At 42.2% G+C, this 22,494-nt stretch overlaps 1 protein-coding gene across 1 annotated transcript in view; it reads left to right on the plus strand.

Annotated features, from left to right (window-relative positions):
• The window catches only part of LOC148407017 (MAM domain-containing glycosylphosphatidylinositol anchor protein 2), a 199,947-nt gene that overhangs the window by 115,098 nt on the left and 62,355 nt on the right, over positions 1–22,494 (plus strand). Inside the window, exons 6-10 of the mRNA XM_088402897.1 lie at positions 2,013–2,209; positions 3,211–3,343; positions 3,418–3,687; positions 11,919–12,010; positions 12,153–12,390. Of these exons, the coding sequence (XP_088259023.1) occupies positions 2,013–2,209; positions 3,211–3,343; positions 3,418–3,687; positions 11,919–12,010; positions 12,153–12,390 (930 nt within the window). The remainder of the gene's footprint in view (positions 1–2,012; positions 2,210–3,210; positions 3,344–3,417; positions 3,688–11,918; positions 12,011–12,152; positions 12,391–22,494) is intronic.

Consider the following 22,494-nt stretch of genomic DNA (forward strand, 5'->3'; position numbering starts at 1 on the left):
AATACAAAATTAGGCTAAATTATGTAATGTGTGTTAGCCTATTAGCATGTTGGCCGAGCGTCTGTTCCTCTGTGCACTAAATGTGTCATTAATTTTGTAATTCTTTGCTGTCCTTGGTCCGCACCTGACAATGATTCATAATTTAAATCAAATATTAGTTCTCATAATGTGATCATCCTTGCGGGGTGACATTTTGCAGTAATGTTCACTAACCACTGGTGGTAGACCAAATTAATTGTTTAGAGCAATGGTTCTCAATCTTTTTTTAATTATGAAGCCTCTGTGAAATTATTTTTTTCAGGTAAGTACTTCCAAACTAGCACAAAAGAACTTTCAATGAAAAGAAAAGGAAAATTTAAATCAGACTACTGTGCTATCTGTGTCTGATTTATTAAAGTTTGGAAACATGTTCATAGGGGTATATCTAGGTGTTTTTTTTTTTTTTTTTTTTTCCAGCAAATCCAGAATATTGGTTTCGTCACACCATCCGCTGGAAATTTTATCACTGTGCACCCGTGTAAAATTTCATGGAATACATTAATCATATCATGTTCCAATTAATTAGTTCTTAATTTGAAAAGAAACATCAACAGTTCCCGTCACATTAAAGCATTCAATTAGATTCTTTGATACCTGTCCGTCACGATGTTGGTCACGCAGAAAATGCACCAGACAAAATGTGGTCACGTGACTTTCAACACAGCAGGATGGGAGAACTGCATCTGTTGGCCTCTGATAGTACCTCAGAAACCAGCCAATTAACAGGTCCAGACCCCATTCCGTGTCTGTGTCCTTCTCACAAAACACAACAATTCTTTTTCGAAACAATAAGGTGGGAGAAGGCAGTCACAAGTGCTCAACTTCACACCTGATCCAAGTATTCTGCCACTCTTTCTGATACCAGCTCCAAAGCTGTCAAATTTGCAGGTGGACACCCCCATTTGGGCTTAGACAGAACTGCAGCATTTGCTTTCAACGCTACAGGCAGAGAGAATTGAGGGCTGGAAAATTACCTTTTGAAGCTTGCAATTCACCGGGTGAGCATCTGTTCCATGTCAGCTTCGTGCTTTTAAAATGACAGGCTGGGTGGAACAAGTTAGATTTCACACTCTAATCCCCAATAAGTCTCAAACCAGCCAATTCGGAGGTCAGTTTGACTACGTGCGGTGTTTTGTTTGAATCCTTTGGTTTCCGCACTATAAGGCGCACCTAAAAGCCTTCATTTTTTTTCAAAAAGCTGATGGTGCGCCTTATAATCGGGTGCGCCTTATATATGGATCAATATTGAGATTGGTAGATGGGGAATGAAGTGATAAAGTAAGCTTTACCTTTTTCTTTTGTGTGTTTACAGTTGAACAAGGTTGCTTATATTGACATTGACTTATTATGCTATTGAGAGTTTAGAGTTATTTTTGAGTTATTATTGTTATTACTTTGAGTATTACTATATTGTGATTGAAAAAGTTTATGAAATATCTCATTAATTGAGGGTGCGCCTTATAGTGCGGAAAATACGGTAATTTGGGTAAAGCATTTAAAAAAAAGACATTAGGGAGCTGAAATTTCACCCAGTTGGTGACAACATATCAAATTACCTCATGGCACGACCACTTAGTTTTCACACTACGAGGAGCGGCTAAAAATGCGAGAATGACGCGGAAGAAAATGATCCATGCAATACAGCACAATGGCAAAATTTGCAATCCAAAATTCTACATCGGCGATGCTGAAGGGGCTTTAGCGTGTAATGTTTGTCGTCCTCGCTGAAGCTCAAGTTTGATCAGAACAGTTGCGACTTGGAACATCGACTAAGGACTTAGCGTGCCCTTCAGCAATTCAGCGGGCGGCTGAGCCGGTAACTGAAGCCTCTTACACCTTGTTGATCCTTTGCTCTGAGAATTAACCGCAATCAAGAGCTGGGGGGGGATTATCTCGAAGGGTACGACATACTTTTATGGAAATGGAGCCCGTCCCCACCTGGGTAAATTCCAAATGTCCGTTTGTGTTTGCAGATCTCGACGACCCGGTTGTGACGGTGCACCAGAGCATCGGGGAGGCCAAGGAGCAGTTCTACTACGAACGGACGGTGTTCCTACGCTGCGTGGCTAACTCCAATCCGCCGGTTCGCTACAGCTGGCACCGCGGCCGGGAAGTGCTGACCCAGGGCTCGGACAAGGGCGTGGAGATCTATGAGCCCTTTTTCACGCAGGTTAGACAGACCCAGAAGGGTGCAGAAAAGTCGGACATATTTTGGTTGATTTTAGCACAACTGTGGTTTGCTCATGCAAAGCCAAAAGTTGATCCAGAGGGCCATTATATTTAGCATTTTCACCTTTCAAGGTCAAGGTCAAGGTGTACTCTATGTAAATACAGGTGCTGCCATATAAAATATTGATTCCCGTTCTTCATTAGAATTGATGTAGAATGATAAAAGCTGTGTTCTAAGTGTGGAAACACTGCTATCTAATGGTTACAGTTAGCACTACAGTGCTCAATCGGCTTATATTAGGTGCGCATTAGTCAAGGGTGTCAGCTCTTCTCCATCAAAAAACGTATTTGACCAGAATTTTATTATTTATTGTTGTTACTATTCAAAAAAATGAGAATTCTCATCCGTGGCACGGAATGGGTTAACCAACTGATCTGGTCCGCAACTACAAAGAAACAACTGTGATTTGACGATAACCGGATGTTGTGAAGTCTGCCGACGCCACCTAGTGGGTGCGTGTTTCTCACGACAAAAAACGTACTTCCGAATTGTAGTAATACTAAAAATAATCTCACAAAAAAAAAAAAAAAAAGCCTGATGGGTTTTCCTTGGCAGTGTGCATGTGGCGGCCATTTTGCCGGTGACTCTCAATTTGAATCCGCCTTCGCCCCCTCGCTCCCAAAGCATTCGAATCAGCTGGATCAAAGGTTCACATCCTCATCACAGGTTTCCAGGCCGGGATGGTGGGGGTAGCGTGCTGTTTCAGTGGAGAAAGACCCCTGCAGAGCCCATCAGTGTTGCTGGAAAACAGCATCAGGGGCCATTACTGACTCAAGAGTCATTCTAGACTCCGTATGTTGCCATGTGACACTGGTATAATATCACTCCTCGTCTTCCCCCGTTTCCCGGCGTAAATATTCATCCCCGTGACCTTTTCCGTCTGCATCCGTGTTCCCGCACACATTTGCATACCGCTGTGGTGGTTGTCGTCCGAGCTGCAGGGAGAAACGAAGATCTTGAAGCTTAAGAACCTGCGGCCGCAAGACTACGCCAACTACAGCTGCGTGGCCTCCGTTCGGAACGTGTGCGGCATTCCCGACCGCAGCGTCATCTTCCGGCTCACCAATAAGACAGGTGGCGCCCGCGTTTAAAGCAGGTATGCAGAATTTAAGCGTGGAGCCTGACCGCACGTTTTAACCACCTTCCAGCCTCGCCGTCCATCAAGCTGCTCGTGGAGGACCCCATCGTGGTGAACCCCGGCCAGACGGTGTCGCTGGTGTGCATCACCACCGGCGGGGAGCCGCTGCCGCTCCTCACCTGGCTCAGCGCCAATGACAGCCTACCGCAGAGGAGCATGGTGAAGGGCGGCACCCTCACGCTGCCCGCCATCAGCTCGGACGAGGCGGGCGTCTACAGTTGCGTGGCCAGCAACAACGTGGGCAACCCGGCCAAGAAGTCCACCACCATCATAGTGCGGGGTGAGTGGAAGGCGAGGTGTTTTCTGCAACCAACAATTAGTATCGAGTAATTGAAGAAGCGGTAAATCTCTTTATTAACAAACTGCTTGTGAAATTGAGAATGCAAAAACAAATTTTATGATTCGATCGCTGGTTTAGGCTGGAACATGTCAGGAAATGGGCCCAAATGTTTCAAAAATCACCCAAAAAGATGTTTGCAAACGTTTTATTTTGACACAATTATAATCAATGTACTTTCACATAGAACTGAAAAAAATAAGAATTTTTCCCAGTCAACACACTGGAATTACCAGCATTTGGACAATTTCAGTGTCAAAATCACAGGTGATAAACTCAAGGCCCGGGGGCCAGATCCGGACCGCCGCATCCTTTCATGTGTCCCACCAAATGCTGATTTGACTTTATGCTTCTGGCTAAAATACCAAGTTGCAAGTTGTGTTCAACTTTAGAAAATTTGTGGGGGAAAAAAGCACATTTTCAGGCATTTTCTAAGTCCCAATCTGTCTTTTGAACAGCCTCCGATTTCAAAAACTAGCAAAGTGTGTGACGAATACACTAAAAAAAGTGTCATGCCGGCCCTCTGACAGAAACTCTAACTACAATGTGGCCCATGATAAAAATGACTTTGACATCCCTGCTCTAAATGATGAACTCATTCAATCCCAAAGACATATTTTTAGTTTGTTTTTTTTTCCCAGACATTCCATTCTAGGTACTCATATCAAATGGTGTAAAAACGACTCCTCGTGAAGTCACTATTGTGCAGTATTTTTTCAAATGTTTTGATTTTGATATCAAAAGTAAAGCATTGAAATCTGGGTGAAATTTCAGCTTCCTCATGTCTTGCTAAGGAGCTGAACTTTCCCCCAGATGGTGCCAAGTCAAAGCTCAACATGGCGTGACCACTTTAGTTTTCAGACTACCAAGTATGCCTTCATCCCTTGGCTAAAGTACCACAGGAGTGACGTTGAATAAAATTCCCCAAAATGGTCAAAATACTGCTAAAGTGCTAAAGGTCATTAACTATTAATGTAATTCATTACATTACCAACCTGAAGTAATCAATTACTTTAGTCGCTAAGAAAACAAGTACACAAGTATCTAAATTGCTTTAGTACTTAAATACTTCAAGTGATCTAACTGAATCTTAAATCTCGACTCAATTGTTTGTCGCTCGACCTACAAAGAACACCTGTAAGATGATTGTGCACCACGCTTCTACTGTATATTGCATGTGATTACCAAGACGGGCGACTTAAGAGTCCCCAAGCTCTGTCAAGCCACGCATTAATTATTGAAATCCCCACGAAAACAACACCACTCCGGGAAACCCTCTTTGCATTTCCACTTTCCCAAATCCAAGCAAAGCAGATTGGCTGACTTTCATGTTCCTGAACTTGTGCGTTTCCCTGCCGAGAACGCCGCTTTCATCTGCGAGATTACTTCGCGGGGTCGCCTCGGTGCTAAACTAAGCCTGCGCGCGCAGGGCGTTTTATTTATGCAGCCGTAAAGTCTGTGGCATGAAAATCAAATCATCCACCAATCACGTCTGATAGCGACCCTCCCCCCCCTCCTCCCCGCGAACCCCCGTCTGACAGATAACCCCTCCACTGTATTGTGATGCTCGCCATATCACTGACGACTTTAGAGGCCGCCAGCTTATTTGTATTAGACAGAAGATGTCAGGCGCCACTGCAGGCAATCGCTGCAGTAAATATTCCATTCTTATTGATGTGCTGCTGCACACTGTGGAACTCACATACCGAATTCACGTTTTCTTCAGCCGTTCCTTCTTAAATATCGGCATTCCACAGGCCACTATATTAGGTACGCCAGGGTCTAATTACAAAAATGATATTAAATGCTGATTAATGTGGGTACAATATAACCTACTGTTATGAATGTTTATACTGCAAGGATATAGTGATTGATGGATGCATAGCTAGCTAGCTAGCTAGCTAACTAGCTAGCTAGATAGATAGATGGATAGATAGATAGATAGATAGATAGATCTAACAGCCTGTTAATGCTCGATCTAAGATAGATAGATAGATAGATCTAACAGCCTGTTAATGCTCGATCTAGATAGATAGATAGATAGATAGATAGATAGATCTAACAGCCTGTTAATGCTCGATCTAGATAGATAGATAGATAGATAGATAGATAGATAGATAGATAGATAGATAGATAGATAGCTGCCTCGAACTGCCTCGAATGTCCCCGTCTCAAACGTCATTTCACCAAAGCGACCAAATATAAGTCAAAAACACCATGTTGTCATCCAGCACGGCACTGAACAGAAGCCAGCTGGTATAAAAATGATACTGTACTGTATACCAATAGGGCTGTCTTTCATTTTCAGTCCAAAAGCAACATGTTATCAATCTCCAGTACAGTCCAAAAACGCGTAATTTGAGCCAAACACATCTGTGTATATGAGAGGCTTTATCGACAAACAAGAACAGCAATTTCCGAGTGCATCTTAATGGCTATTTAACCTTTCCGACTAGTGGACGTATACTACCTCATCCGGCGTGGTGCATTCGAGGGTGAAACGCTCAGTATTGGCTTCATTTTATATATTTATATATGGCTTCCGTGCAGATGCGATACATGCGCGGTGACAAATGGCAACATGCATGCACGCGCGCACGAGCACATACCTAAACACGCAGCGATATCTGGGAAATGGAAATTCTCTCGTAAAATTGCCTTGAAAAGAAACACGAGCTCCAAATTACATTCTGACAGGAACAAACCTTCAGTGATAAATCGCTAGGGCTCAGCTTCACAAGTCTCAAAAGATTAACTTGTTTTGTTCTTTTTTTTTTTTTTTCGGTAGCATGCTCACGGTCCAAGCAGTTAGATTCCAGTGTTACCACTACTTGCTATTAGGATTAAATTAGACTGACAGCTTGATGGACTCGTGGTTAGTAGCAAGGAAAGAAACAAGGGAGAAAGGAGGTCCAGAAGGAAAAAAAAGGTCTTCACCTGCTTTAGCAACCAGGAATATAGAGTAAAATTACTGATTAATCCTGGTAATGGTACTATTTTATAAAGATAATGTGGCCAAATCGGGTGTCGTGGTTGACTGGAAAAATCGAGGCTGGACTGCGGCTCTCAACGGCCGGATTTGGCCTTAATGATTTTTTTTTTCTTTCGTCTTCATGACCACTCCTTTTCTTTTTTAGAAGACCCTTATCGCCTATTCAAAAACGTTCCAATTGCCATGGTAACAAAATCCACGCCAATATAATTATAATCGTAATCACGTTTTTGATCCTTGGGTTGTTTTCATTAAAATCACGGATTTCCATGACGCCACCTGGGAATGGTTTCAAAATTGCGGAGAATGGAAAAAAAAAGGACAGTATGTCTCAAGTGAGACATATCAGCACACTTCATCATTCATAAAGTCACAGAAATTGCAAAAAGGACGGAGTCAGCTAGCGGTATTGGACGCCAGCGGCCTGCTGGGAAGGCTAAGGCTGTGTGGCTGGTGGGACAGTATGGCAGGGAGTGCTACCATCTGCTTGGATATGTGTGTGTGTGTGTGTGTGTGCGTGCGTGTCGAGGGCTTCTCAAGGACGGGTGGGCGGGCGTGACTTGCTGAGAGGCTGCGGGGCGACGTTGTATGCAAAGTATAAAAAGAAAAAATAGAAAATGCTGCCAATGTGACAGAGCGCCGTGATGCTTTTTGACACATTTAAACACACACTCTTCCTCTTTACTATGTTGTTTGCAAACAAACTGGCACTGACGTAATGCGAAACGTTTGACTGTTCTAGAGTCGATTAGTAGTGGTTTTGTGAGGTCATTTTTTTGTGATGCGATCGTCATCATTATTCTACTGATAATCATACGATGATCAATTTTCACGTTTGTTTTGATCTCACAGGTCACGTCTCGTTTTTATCCGAGATCTCGTCGTCGTGAGATTTCGTCTGCGGGATCTCGTGAGTGGAAAAAAAAAATGGCTCCTAAAAGACGGCTGTCTTAAAGTCCAAAACAACTTTTTTTTTAGTATCAGTGACAAGTCAAATAATGCGTAATCAAGTAACAATGAACCAGAAAGTCAAAGCTTCGGAAGATCGAGAAGAGGAACAAAACAGACTTGTTGAAGCGAAACTAACACTTAGAATAAAAAGAGGACTTTTCTACCAAAACGGAAAAGTTATATCGGTGGTTGCAAGATTAAGAAGATGACGGAGGCTATGCCTAACTTCATTCTATTATTTTAATTATTTGTACTGTGACGTTTGTTAACAACTGTTGTCACATTTTGTAAATGCAGTTTGAACCTTGGACTTACTTTGTCCTTTGTACTGCACATTTTCGAGGACTCCAAACATTGTGTTGGGACCTTTTTAGTATTGCAAGGTCCGGGACAGAACAGTTCAAGGGGTAAAATGAGAACTGTATATGTGACAAAACCAGAATGATGTCATGGAAATCCGTTTTGTGATTTCTTAAAAAAAAACCTCCAGAAAGTCTCAAATTTCATTTCCCAGGTGCCAAAAGACTTAAACCGTAATCAAAGTGTATGAAAATAAAGGATTAGAGGAAGATGAGTTCTGTGGAAAAATGAATGTGGCAAAACTTGTTTTTCTCCAAATTAGGGATTTCAACTTGGCACCATTCAGATTTATTTAACTGTGTCGAGCTACCGGCATGTATCACTTTAGAGGGAATTAAGTGCAGAATTAGACAATATCAACATCTCAATTTTCATTTTTGGAAACTTGACCCTGATTTTTTTTGAAAAGCACAGAACTTTTTAAAGCGTTAAAAAAAATCGGTGTTCAGTTTCAGTGTTCAGCTTCAAGGAGAGTCACAGACAAAGATCATCTTTTACGCAATTTTACTTTAAAAATGTGCTACGTAGCTAATTAGAAAACTAAAAAAAAACTTGTACTCAATGTCCTCAATATCCTTTATAAGCGTCGTAGAAAATAGTTGTAATAGAATATGATTAATCGTGACAATTTTTGTCATTGGCAGAGTGATTAATCGTGGACTCGCCACTTAGTTTATGGCCATTTTTTAAAAGTATGAAATATGATCTTTTATGGACTTTTACCTGGTGGCCCGAGAGTTTCTGAGGCGATCTGGATTCCTGAATAGATTCCCGAATTCCACTTTAAATTTCAAAGGGCGACAGAACGTGGACCACTGACACCCATCCGTATGTGTTTTTGCGGCCCCTTTGACCCAACCTGAAGCTTGAAAGCCACCGCCGCGACTTTCATCCCTCCGTTAGCGTCCTCGGCTTTCCGAAGCGCCGGCGTGCGTGCGGAGGGCGATAATGGCGAGATGAAAGGCGGGCGCACCTGGCCGACGCCTGTCGACCCAGTTTGGAGTTTAACCTTGAGGAAGGAGGTGAGAGGAACTTCCATCTGCTGGCTGGAAGAGACCGGTCCAGTCTGGCATGCTGATATGGAAGAGCTACCGGGCTGCCGGCTGTGAAGACGGACGGATGGCGAGGAGTGAGAAATGAGTCGCGGGGATAATGATTCATCCTGTTCTCACAAAAGCCAGTGGAATTCATTAGAGCCAGTGGAGGGAAAAACACATTGGAGCGTCCGCTCTCATTTGCATGTGTACACAGCAGCCGTGCTATTGTGTTGCCGTGCGTGTCACATCCAGGAAGACGGCGTGTGTGTGTGTGTGTGTGTGTGTGCGTGTGTGTGTGTGTGTCACAAGGCACTCCCCCGTGGTGCTGTTGTGTTGCAGCCGTGCGACATGAGCCGCCGAAGCCTTTTCCCCCCTTTTTGTGTGATCGTTTGACACTCCCCATTACTCCCACAAGCCGGCACAGGAAAAGCACGCAAGCTCACTGCAGGGATATCGGCGACAGAAACGGGGATCTCAAAATAGAGCCGGTATGGCTCGCCGTGACAATTAGCGTTCGTGTAGAAAGTGACACGAGGTTGCCCCGCAATGTGGCGCCTCGTGTGTTCTTTGTGGTGCAAGGAAACATGCTTGGCCACAGAAATGAGACCTCAAAATGGTCAGAATATACTATTGTGTGCGAAATATGGGAGGAACGCATTGATAAATAACCTAACCCAAAAACGGGTTCCCCTGGGGGTACGTGAAGACACTTCATGGGTATGTGAGATATTAATAGCGTTTATGCAAAAATCGTTTTGAAATTCAAATGATTTTCAGAGAAATATACTGTAGGTTCATAAGAAGATTGGTACATTCAGTAGGCCAGCTGATCTTAAACGGGGCTGTGAGTACCCCCACACTTTACATCACATCTTTCTGCAGCAAATTTAATGATTTTGAATGCCGTGATTGGAACAGAACAGTTTTATTGTCAAATGAAGAGCAAATTAATTCCAAAATTAACAAACCTGCTGTTAAAATGTCACAATGACTTAATTTTTAATGACATTCAATCTCTCTCTCTCTCTCTCTCTCTCTCTCTCTCTCTCTCTCTCTCTCTCTCTCTTTATATATATATATATATATATATATATATATATATATATATATATATATATATATATATTAGGGCTGGACAATTAATTGAAGTTGAAAATTTTGCAGTCACGATATTGGCTGCCACAATTAATTAAGCTGATCCTTGGCGATATTAACATTTATAAAGCCGGCTACCTACATGTCAAATCAAGCACTCTGTCATCCTACCACCAGGGGGCAATGTTTCCCGCATGTTTGCATGAAAAAAAGCCCCTGTTTTTCTCACCCTAATATATTATTTACCAGTGTGAAATGGCATTAGGAATCAGACAGATATGGAACATCATTTTTTAAGAATTTTTTTCATCTAAAATTGGTTTGTGCTGGGGACAAAGACAAAGGGGGTACATTGTAGTTCTAGATTCTATCAAAGGGCTGGAATAGCTGTAAGGTCAAACATATTTTCATGTTCATCACACACAGATCAGAGGTCAGTTAAACCGTTCAAAAGCAATAGTGGAAACAAAGAAAGAGTAGTTGTTGTTTTGTTTTGTTTTTTTTCAAAAACTTTTAAAAGTTGAAGACAACTCGCAAGTTTGGTATTTTAGCCAGAAACCCGAAATCAAATCAGCATTTTGCGGGGCACATAAAATGATGCGGCTGGCCCCCGGGCCTTGAACCACCGGTGCGACGTCTCAGCTTTAGCAAGACCTGTAAGTTTTTATGAGTTTGTCGTCTATCACCACGCACTGTGCAAAATACCTAGGTGAAAAATTCATGATGTTGTGGAAAATTGTACTACAATCATGGGAGTAGAAGTTTATCTCTGCTGCAAATGGGAAAGTTCTGTTTTCCGTCAGACTCTTCATTAAAGATTCATGCGACTTTTTGCCAGGAATTGGTTATCAGAAAAGGGCGGGAGCCCAAAAACGCAACGCCGACACCCGATAAAATGGTCCGAGCGAGCACTTTACACCCGGTCGTGTTTTCTTTTGAAACAATCGCACTCGTGAGATTCCACGCCAGCTGAGTAAGCGGTCCGGCAAAATTTGCCCACTTATCTCATGTGTACACGCGTGTTGTTGATTTATAGGAACGCCTACTCGCTATCCAATATTTATGCCTTGATAAAATGCCCGGAAAAGGAGATTCGAATGAGGAGGGACAAGAAATGTGTAAAATTTGCATGAAACATCTGCGGGAATAGCCTCTAAGCAGGGGAGCTTTTTTGCTACCCAAATGGGCTGTGGAAGGAATGAGAGCATGAGGATTATAGCAGTGCGTCTCAACCTTTTTTTTTTTTAAAGCTGCACCCCTATAAAATATCAATTTTTTATCACAAAGCATTTTTATGTGGGGAAAAAAAATATTTATGACACTTTGGAACTACATTTGTAGTGGTATCTCTATTTTATCCAGCAACTCAAAAAAATGCAGTGTTTTAAACGTAAAAGAGCAACAGTGACGCAGTTTGGTAACAGCATAGGTTGCTTCATCTTACTGTTGATTTGCTTTTATTTTGAAAAAGAAAATCTATTTCCGTCATGTCATTAAAAAGCCGGAAGTTAGATTTGCTGAGGCCTGCAGAAACCCTGTTAAAATCTCACTAATCCCCTGAAGTTCTTTCACATACCCCTATTTGGGAAAAACTGGATTCTAATTGGTTAACTGAATCGGTCGACGTAAGACTTGTGGAAAGTGAGGTTCCAGGCCTGACAGAGTTAGTCCATGTGGATCTTCACGGAACCAGATTTAATCCAAGCCGCTTTTTTGTGTGTTTGATTTTTGTCCCCCAGCATTGAAAAAGGGTCGATTCTGGATCACTCCCGATCCTTACCACAATGACGACAACATCCAGATTGGTCGGGAAGTCAAGATATCATGTCAGGTAAGAACAAAACTTGAGTGTTTGACAGGAGAAACGAATCGCTTTTCAAACGTAACTCATTGACTGCCATTGACGGCTGTAGACGTCAAACTGAGGTAGAAGTTCAAGATCCGTTTGAACTAGGCTGGTAATAAATTTGCAGGTGGAGGCCACGCCCCCAGAGGAGCTCACCTTCAGCTGGCTGAAGAACGGCCGCGCCCTCCGCAGCTCGGAGCGCATGGTCATCACGCAGACGGACACGGACATCTCGCCCGGCACTACCAACCTGGACATCATCGATCTCAAGTTCACCGACTTCGGCACGTACACGTGCGTGGCGGCGCTGAAGGGCGGCGGCATTCCTGAGATCAGCATCGACGTCAACATTTCCTCCACTACTGGTGAGCCTGACACCGCTTTAAATGCTGTCTTATCACTCACCCCTTGAAAAACACATGGAACACAGAGCCCTACCGTGAACGGCAAGCTTTTTTGATGCAATACAAAACATAGAGACATTTAAATTAATATTATTGTCCATGAGTAATTTTATCACAGTGAGACTTTTAATTGTACCTATCAGAGGTCCCCAACCACTGGTCCGCGGCCCGGTATTGGTTCGTGGCCGCACCCGAAATAATGAAGTAGAGCATTTCCGTTTTATGTATTATCCGAGTCAGAAAGCTATTTTATTTTGAAAACTGACCAGATTCTCTTGGTTTCGTTTTTGGTCACTTCAGCGACAAAATTTCACTCACAAATAAGTTAAATGAGTAAGAAACAGACGTCTTAGGGAAGGGGAAAAAGCCCAGTCAAGAGACAGGTAACGAGCCTACAACTTCAAAGAAAGTGCGAGGAGTCCATCTTGAAATAATGATTCTACTTTGCAGCCAAAAAGGACCCACTACTTTTTCATTACTGAACCAGACGAGCTCGCTTCAAAAGTATCGTCGAGACTTCCGACAGCCAATCAGTCTGACCAGAGAAACAAACTAACACTCCCATTAGTTTGGCGTTAATGGTGAGTTCTTAATTTTTGTGCGATTTATATTCGCCGTTTGCCTCCCGTCGACGCCAAAATTGTCAAGCGTTGATAAAAGCGTAGATAGAAACTTCACGTCACGAGGAGCAACGTATTATCACTAATTATATTTGATTTTAATTATGAATCATATTTTCGTCAGCTGATGCTTTGGCTAGTTAGCATGTTGTGCCAAAAGCTAACTCCGCCATTGTTTGCTGCTATTTGTGTTAGCAGAGCCTTATACATAACCGCATAATATAAACAAATGCCTTGTCCTTTATGTGAAGTAATAAATGGTCCATAGTTACAGTTAATCTATTATTGGTAGTCCCCCCCCCCCCCCCCCCCATTTTACAATTTCACGGCAGGGCTGGTCATCATCCCCCATAAATTACAGGGGTTGACTGCAGTTCTCATATTTTCTCATTGAGCAGGAGTCATAATCCTCATTTTTTTTGTCTAATAAGAACAATTTGAAGTTTTCCATCTCCATTATGTTCTCGCTAACTGAACCTCCATTGTCCTCGCATCTGATTGGCTGCTTTTCACCCTCTAACTGCGACAGCGCTGTCTGACTAACTTTGTACTCGTGTCAATGACAACGCATTAATCCGCGTTGTATCACGACATCCCGACGCCATCTCTCTTCATCGTGACGACTTTGTTCCGCGCAAAGAATTATGATTTGACGGGAGGCTGCGAAAAACAAATAATCGGCTGTCAACCATTTTTGTCGTCTTTTGTGTTAGTTTTTAGCATCAGTCAATCACATCTCAAAGGGAACTGCGTGGTACAAAAGACGTGGTCCCGATTTGCCTCGCCTCCCGCAGTCTTTGCGTTGTTGTTGTTCAAAATAGCATCATTAGCAATAGCACTTGCACAATGTATTCGGTTCAAGCTGCTGGAATGCCGAAATAGGTTGCGGAAGGACTCGTTTTCCTGTTTGGGTTACATAAAGAAGTCGACGGGGATTTTGTGTCCAGCCTTGAACTGGTTTATTTTGCAGTATATGTCTTCTTTACCATTATTATGCACATATTATACTATGAAACGCTCCTGAAGGCTGGATACCGCTAAATGGCGCTGGCATTCACATTTTTTCATTTTCTTGAACAGATGAAAAGAAAATGTTTTCGATCGAATGGTGAATGGACTTTCACTTATATAGCGCTTTTATATCTTGGGTACTCAAAGCGCTTTACACTAGTCTTTTACCTACTGATGACGCAGCATCAGGAGCAATTGGGGCTTCAGTGTCTTGCTCAAGGACACTTGGGGGGAATCGAACCCACGGCCTCCCGGCTGGGAGACGACCACTCTACCGCCGAGCCATGCCGCCCCGATCGAAGCGTTGCCGTTGCATGAACCGAGAAAAAAACGAGATTCGTCGATAACCGTTTTCAGCGCTTGAAAGCCTCCTGATTGCCAGTTTTCAAAAGAAAAGTCATTTTTCAAACATTAAATTACCTAATCGGGCCCATGCATTACGCTACATTGTTTCGTGGTTTTACGGCTTGTTCCCCCTCGGTGGGTGTCTGGTTTTTGCATTCATGTGGCATTGCCATTCGCCTTCTTTTTTTTTTGAACGCTCAACAAACACAATTCAGCATCTCGAACGCACCTCACCGCCGACATGAAAGAGGCACGTCGACCTTGGCGGCATAATTATTCTTAGATAATCCTTTGATAATCCCCGTGCTCCAAAACAGCGGGATCAATCGTACCTGCCAAGAAGAAGGAGACAAAGAAGTTTGCTCATTATCTTTTAAGTAGTTCAGTCTGTGGGCTGCAAATAATGACTGAGTGTGTTGTCGTCAAGCGGAATGAAAGGCTTAGACGTTGTGTGCCGAGACTTACCATAGAGATGTGTGCATTTCAGTGGAACCGTATTTGGTGTCAAAAGTGGGGACTCAATGATTGCATGCTGTAAACAAGTTCCCTGCAGAATATTAGAAGGGATTCTGTTACTTGGTGATGGCGTCAGGGTTATTATCGTCAACAAAAACAAAGAAAGTAACTGAAATAACTGTTCCGTTAACCGAATAAAATCAAGATTAGCGCCTTTAAAAAGATGATAACTGTAACTTAAAGAACCAAACTATGATTACGGAAGCAGTTTCGTTTGTTTTCCTCACTTTAAATGGATGGCAGTCTTGTTTATTGCACAATACTTAGTGATAGGGCCGGACAATACCGTATTTTCCGCACTATAAGGCGCACCTAAAAGCATTATTTTTTTTTAAAAAAGGTGACGGTGCGCCTTATAATCAGGTGCACCTTATATATGTGTGAATATTGAGATTGGGACTTGTAGATGGGGAATGAAGTGATAAAGTAAGCCAAAGTATTTGAGTTATTACTATTGTTCTTACTTTGAGTATTACCATATTGTGATTAAAAAAGTTTTAAAATATATCATTAATTGAGGGTACACCTTATATATGGAAAAAGTTTTAAAATACTGTATATCATTAATTGAGGGTGCACCTTATATATGGAAAAAGTTTTAAAATGTCATTAATTGAGGGTGCACCTTATATATGGAAAAAGTTTTAAAATGTCATTAATTGAGGGTGCGCCTTATCGTGCGGAAAATGCGGTAACTTGAAGTACAGTAATGCCATTAATTGGTCATTTTCAAAATTGAAGATTCGAAAATCAGCTAAATTGTGGAATCAATGTTTTGCAAAAATGGTAAAATTCTGGACGAGTGGTTTACCAGACACATTTACAATACATATTAATGATAAAATGAAGTTTTCGTCCCCCAAAAATGAAACCCCGCTATTTAAAAATTGAGTAAGGCATGCCGTTTTCAGGGAAGGGCAAGTTTCAGGGAAGTGTCAAAGTTTTGTGTTTCAAAATCGCCTTTTCCCCCGCAGCAGGAAGGCCCAAACCACAATTAGGCCTCTTAATAAAAGCATTTAAAGAAGATTACGCTGCAGGTCTGTCTGGGATCAGGAAAAAAAAAAAAAAGACGCGCTTACACAGTCTCTCGCTTCTCCGGCTTACACATTCCGAAAGGCGGGAATTTTTCTTATCAAGTTTATTGATGCACGCAGATTGCGTTCATGACTTTCTCCCGCTAATATTTGCAAGTGTGACACGCTCATTAATAGCGCTCTCCCCCCTCTCCGACCGCCGGCTAATGCGTATTTATAAGCGGGAATGAGGACACGGACCTCCCCGGTGGATGCTGTCGGATTAAAAGACAGAGGGACAGCTGAAAAGGATTTACAAGCTCCAGTGTTCAAAAAGAAAAAAGAAAGGGAAATATCCCATAAACTTTTCACTGGAAAAACCCAATTAATCCTCTCATTAGCTCTTGTGTATGGATTATTGTAAAATTACTCGCCATTTTCGGAAATATTGTTTGTCTCTGAGCGGGAAGATAAAACCCCCGTAATAGCGTGTCAAGTTGTTCAAGGCAGATCCTTGACATTTTAACACGCAATCAAAACTCCGGATTCCAACCGGGCCGGAAAACGATATCGCCATTCATCACGGTCCCAACGGGAAGAATGCAGCGATGGCGATTAGCCGGGTCTGTTCATTAAAATTAGCATAGCAGATCTGCAGTCGTCGCCGTTCTGATGGATGATGGCAAAGTACGTAGGAGGACTCCAAAGTCACCTCCGAAGAAAAACTTTGCTAAGTCGGGCCATTAGCATCCCCGGCACACCTGACGCCCTGGCGACACCCAGTCTGGTTGTCAATCACGGGAATTGCGTGTGACAAATTGAGAAAATCAATTAAGCGCGCACGTTCTTTAATGAGCGGTGTTAATGAACGCAACCAGGAAACATTTTACTCGTTTCTTAATTTGTCGGCGGCAGACATTTAGCAAGTTGTCAGCGGTGTTGGTGGAAAATGGAAGAAGATAAGCTGCGAGGTATTCTACATTAAATGTTGAAAACGGCTAAAGCTAACCACGTGGGAAATGTAGCTAGCTAAGCTACAATAAAAGTAGCTAACGAACAAAAATTAGCGTTCAAGACGAGCCATATTCTGTGACGTTTTAAACGAGTGAACCGACGCTCAGCTCTGGTGGCTCCACAATACTAACTACAGACTGTGGTCACTATTTGATTTTGCGATTCAGATTTGGTGCCACAGCCCCAGTAGCGTGACACCAGGAAATGAATACCCATTAAAACCGGACGAGTGCTTTTCTAATAATCCATGCGCCAATTCTCTTTGCCTTAATTTAGCAGACAAGATTGGAACCCCGTGTGGTCCAATGCCGCCGTCTCTTCATCAGATGGAAATAATCTCTCCCGCTGTTGGTAAAAGTATGGCCCGCAGCTCAAATTTGGCCCACTCCATGCTTTTATGCCCATGGAGCAGTAACATTGAATGTCTTGTAGCTGTTTTTCCCTTAACATTCCGCAGCTTTTTTCTCATCATTTGAGCCCTGCAGTTTATAGTCCAGTGCGCTATAAAATGTATGTATAAATTGAATAAGATCGTGGATAAAGGTTTGTGATATGTAAATTTGATATATTGCATAAACTATTTTTCAGCATCAATATCTGCTGTTATGACCTTCGACTTATAGTCTTGTGCAGTTTATCCGTGACAAGTTTTTTTTTTCTCAATTTCTGCTCATGCAGCCCATATACTTACTAGCTTGGAAAATGCGGTAGTTAAAATGTATTATTTGATTTTTGTGTTCATTCATCTCACTAAATGTTTGCCATTGATTTGCTCGAAAATGAAAAAAAAGTGTTAGTAAAATAAGCCACATAAATAGATTTTAAAACTTCTCAAAATATTGCTATTAAACTTATCAAACAAAATACCATATTGATAAATGTGATTTTTTTAATTCACATTTATATTTCAAAATAAAATGCAAACTGCTAAAAAATATGCTTGAATAATACTTTAACAATTTACTAAAAAATATGTTATTGTTTAAAAAAACAATCAGTTTTAAATTCACGTTTTTTATTGATTGGGCCTGCCTGTTATTGTTGACATGCTCATGTTTCAACAAAGTAGGTGACTGGCGTATTACCTAATTACCGTTTTAAGTCAGCACCTCAGTAATTTAATTTAGTATCTCAATAACAACAACAAAAAGAGTAGTATGTTTGATAAATGGACTGCTGTGGCACATGAAATAAATTAGCTCAAATTTGCATATGAGAGAAACTTGACAGTGTTGCTCATATTTCTCAAGAAAACTAAACAATGAAACTTTTGGGTGCCTAGACGGGCGGCTGTAGCAAGAAATAAAGAAAAATAAAACATAAGATCATTATTATATGTGTATAACTGCAACTTGTGAGGAAGGGTACCATCAAACGTCGTTTTCAACTTAAAACGTGGGGCCATCCCCTTTGCCGCCTAAACGGATCGCTGTAGCACGTAAAGTAAAGTTAGCGTGTTGCTACGTGCATAGAGGAAGCACTTTGGCGTCACGCCATTGGCTCCTGTGAACAAACCAAAGAGGATTCCCCGGGTTGGGACGAAGGTGCCGAGCGTCTGTCCCGCATCTGGCTTCTCCTCCTCGACCCCGGAAAACTTTCCACGCGACAGCAGTCGCGAGCTGCCTCATGTCGAACACGTGTGTGACAACCTGGCAGCTTTGTTCCTCGCCCAGAGAGTCGTTTTGGAGCCGCAGCCACCTGCGGTTGTGCGTTCCGAAGGCGGAGGCGGCTGCACGCGGGCTCTTCTGGGAAATCACCCGCTTCTCCTGCTGGGGAAAAGCTGACAGGAAAACATGAATAAGAAACAGGCTTCCTTCCCTCGTTAACCGCTGTCGATAGCCTCTCAGCTATGCGCCTCACCTTCCAGATGAGACGCTCGTTGCGTGGGGAAAAAAAACACAAAAAAAAACAACAACAACAAAGGAAGTGAGCCAAGCTTGACAGCTGTATTTTTATAACCTAAAGTTGTCCTGGAATTCATCAATGGGAATACATTTGCTCACTAGTTTGCTGCCTAAACGGCCTGCTATAGAAGAAGTTAGTTCATCATTGACTGTAACTTTGCTCCCTAGCGTGGCTGTATTTTTATAACCTAAATTCGTCCCAGCGTTCATCGGTGGCATTTAGGGCTGCGCGATCGATCGAATTTTAATCGCGATTACGAACGATATTGGCTGCCACGATTCATTAAGCTCATCCTCTGTGATTTTTACATTTAAAAAGTCAATCACTTTTTTTTTAATTGCAAGTCAAATCAAGCACTTTGTCATCCTTACCACCAGGGGGCCATGTTTCCCACATGTTTGCATGACAAAAGCTTTTCTCATCCTAATGTATTATTTACCAGTGTGAAATGGCATTGAGTTTCTCACCTGAATCCTAATATATACCATGCTCGCTGTCAATTGAGACCCGTTTTGAAAAATCCGATTGGCCAAAAAAAAAAAGCATGAGTTCAGTTTAAAAGTAAAGCAAACGCTTAAAAGTAAATAATGTGCTTGGTTCTAAGTAGGCTTATTTTTTTCACTGATTTACACTCAGCAAGTAAGTTAGCTGTGATGGCCTGTGTGTCAAATTTTTGCCATGTCTTGGGGGTTAAGTTTTTTTTAATTATTCATTTATTTAGTTTAATTTATTATAAGCTGCAAAAGCATGTCAATGGACTGCTGTTGCATGTGAATAGAAAGCAAGCTGTCGCCTCAATACACGTGCAAAGCTGCAGCTGTAAGCTTCGAATCATAATATTGCAATGACTAATTCTCAACATGAATAAAAAAAAAAAGCCAACTAATTTTCTGCCTAAATGGGCTGCTCTAACACATGAAACAAACTCAAGTGAGCATAAATCTGTGAGTAGGACTGCAATTTTGCTGCCATGTAAGGTTGGGACTGATGATGTGGACGTGCCTCGAATTCTCATTAAGAAAGTTACTAGTTGTGTTGATTCGACGGGATGCTATCAAATGAAATATAGTGAACATATCAATATGTGTGTGTGACAGTGGCTTTGATACTTTGTGAGCCAGGGGATGACAATATTGACCTGCCTGTAATTATTAGCCAAAATGAACAAGTTGACTATTTGGTTGCTGTGGTATGTGAAGTAAGCATAAGCATTGTGTGTGTGTTAGTGTGTGTGTTACTGTCACTTTGGTGCAGTGCCAGTAGGGAGCTGACAATGTTGCTTGTCTCATGAACAAACGAGGCGGCTAGCTTGCACGTAAAATGAACAGAAGTTAGCGCCTTGATACATGCATATAAGAACAACAACGATTGCAGTTATATTAACGTCATACCTATTTTCAAGACGACATCGCCGCTTATATTTGATATAAACCTGCATGTCTTCTCATCACACGCGGCGTGTAGAGCGGAGAGCACAAAGTTGCCATGGAGACAAGGAGTGATGTCATCCACCAAATAAATGGGGCGACAAGATGATGGCGTATGTGTTGAGCTCCAAATGGGTCTGATCACAGTGTTGAGTGGCGGTGTCATCCATTCACCACACTCATAGATACATTTGTTTCCAAGGTAGTGTATATAATGCAGAGTGGAAACCTGCAGCGCGAGTTTGTCGTAATTGGCCGGCTAATCTGTGCTGAGAAGCCTGGTGTAATGATGGCTACCCGTCTGGTCTCTTGCCACTAATAGCTGCAACGAGCGCTACTGTATAAATGCTCACCGACTGCCTGCTGGGAACATTGGTGAACAATATGTTCTTGACGTCTAACACTTGATTTTTGACATTAAAATAGCTATGTGGACGGCAGCAAGGATTTATCCGGGGGTCTATATTTCTTTGGAGTTAGTTTTGAATATATAATACCTTAAAATGGCTGGCTGGTTTCTGCTGGCAAAGAAAATTTACCGTAAGGTATGAATAAAGACCTTTGAAGCTTTAATTCATCGCCTGGATCAGTTTTGCAAACCACGAAAACATTGCTTTAACCATTTGAGCTTACAAATATGCTCGAGTATTTGAGACAATTTTTAATGAATAGAAAGCTAGACATGGTGAATGGATGGGTGGGCGGATGGATGAAAGGGGGGGACGGAGGGATGGGCAGACAGAGATATCTAGTGACAGAAAATAGACAATATCACTAGCGATAGACTGAAACAGTAGCTGGCTGGCAATAGACATATATGGGAGCTACCTTAACAGTTTCAGAAATAAACAATACCTAGCAATAGACACAAGCAATAGACATAATTAGCTATAGTTAGACAGACAGATGGATGCATTGATTTACAGATATAGGACGGATGAATGGACACAACTATGTTCAGCAATAGAAACAAATAGTTGCTAGCTGCTAGTGATCGATACTAGTGATAGATACTGGACATACAGTAGCTAGCTAGTGGTAGACATAGCATGTTTGCGTGCACATACATAGCAACAGATACTTAGAGTAGTTAGTTGACGATAGACACATAATTAACTAGCTAGCTTGCTAGATATGAACACATCACGAGCTAGCGATGGATGGATGGATGGATGGATGGATGATAGATAGATAGATAGATAGATAGATAGATAGATAGATAGATCTAACAGCCTGTTAATGCTCGATCTCGATAGATAGATAGTAGATCTAACAGCCTGTTAATGCTCGATCTCAATAGATAGATAGATAGATAGATAGATAGATAGATAGATAGATAGATAGATAGATAGATAGATAGATAGAAAAACTGGGGATGCGGTTCAACAAAACCTCCAACTCATTCAGTTCCTCTGAGAGTTTTAGCGCATCACTCTATTGTTTTTCCAACACGCTTGGCCCTGGTTCAATGTTGACGGAGTGAGTGTCAGCACGTCGACCGTCACCACAAGGCAGCTGGCCAGATTTTTGTCGCTCTATGCTCGGACGACACGAAGGACTCGTCTTTCCAGAGCGGTCTGCAGGTGGCCGGACGGCGCACGCCAAAAGAATGCCAGTGTTAATCCGCCTCGCTGCGGGGTGTTGGCATATGACTTTTTTTTTTTTTTTAACCACTTGTCGGCGCAGCGCTCACAGCAAAGTGTCGACACAAGTGGCTGAAATGAGTTCCCTCCGGCGGCTGGATTTGAATGTTCTGCTTTTTTATCACCGACAACTGCTCTCTTATAATCATTCCCCGGCCCCCTTGTTGCCGTGGCGACCGCTCACATACAGCATATTTGCCTTTTCCCACCGTCTTCAAAATGTCAACGATATTCGTCATTCCCTGCCAGTCGCCCTCAGGCGCGTCGCTCAAGATGAAGATTAAAATTACCATCGCCATGTTAGCGGCGGTTGGCGCTTTAATTGCAGGGTTGGATGGCTGGCAGCACGGTGAACTAGTGATTAGCACGTCTGCCTTGCTGTTTTCAAGATCTGTGATTAAATCTTGGGTCAGGCCTCCTTGTGTGGAGTTGCATGTTCTCTGGGTATTCCGCTTCCCTTCCACTTTGACGTAAAATCACGGTGAACTCTCGGGATTGAACGTCTGACGGTCCTGTCTGGAGTTTATATAATCTGTCTCCCACCCATGATCCTGATGAGGACAAGCGTTAC

The sequence above is a fragment of the Hippichthys cyanospilos genome, chromosome 20 (assembly GCF_059441005.1).
Source record: "Hippichthys cyanospilos isolate Australia breed blue-spotted pipefish chromosome 20, RoL_Hcya_1.0, whole genome shotgun sequence".
In the NCBI taxonomy this organism is placed as follows: Eukaryota; Metazoa; Chordata; class Actinopteri; order Syngnathiformes; family Syngnathidae; genus Hippichthys; species Hippichthys cyanospilos.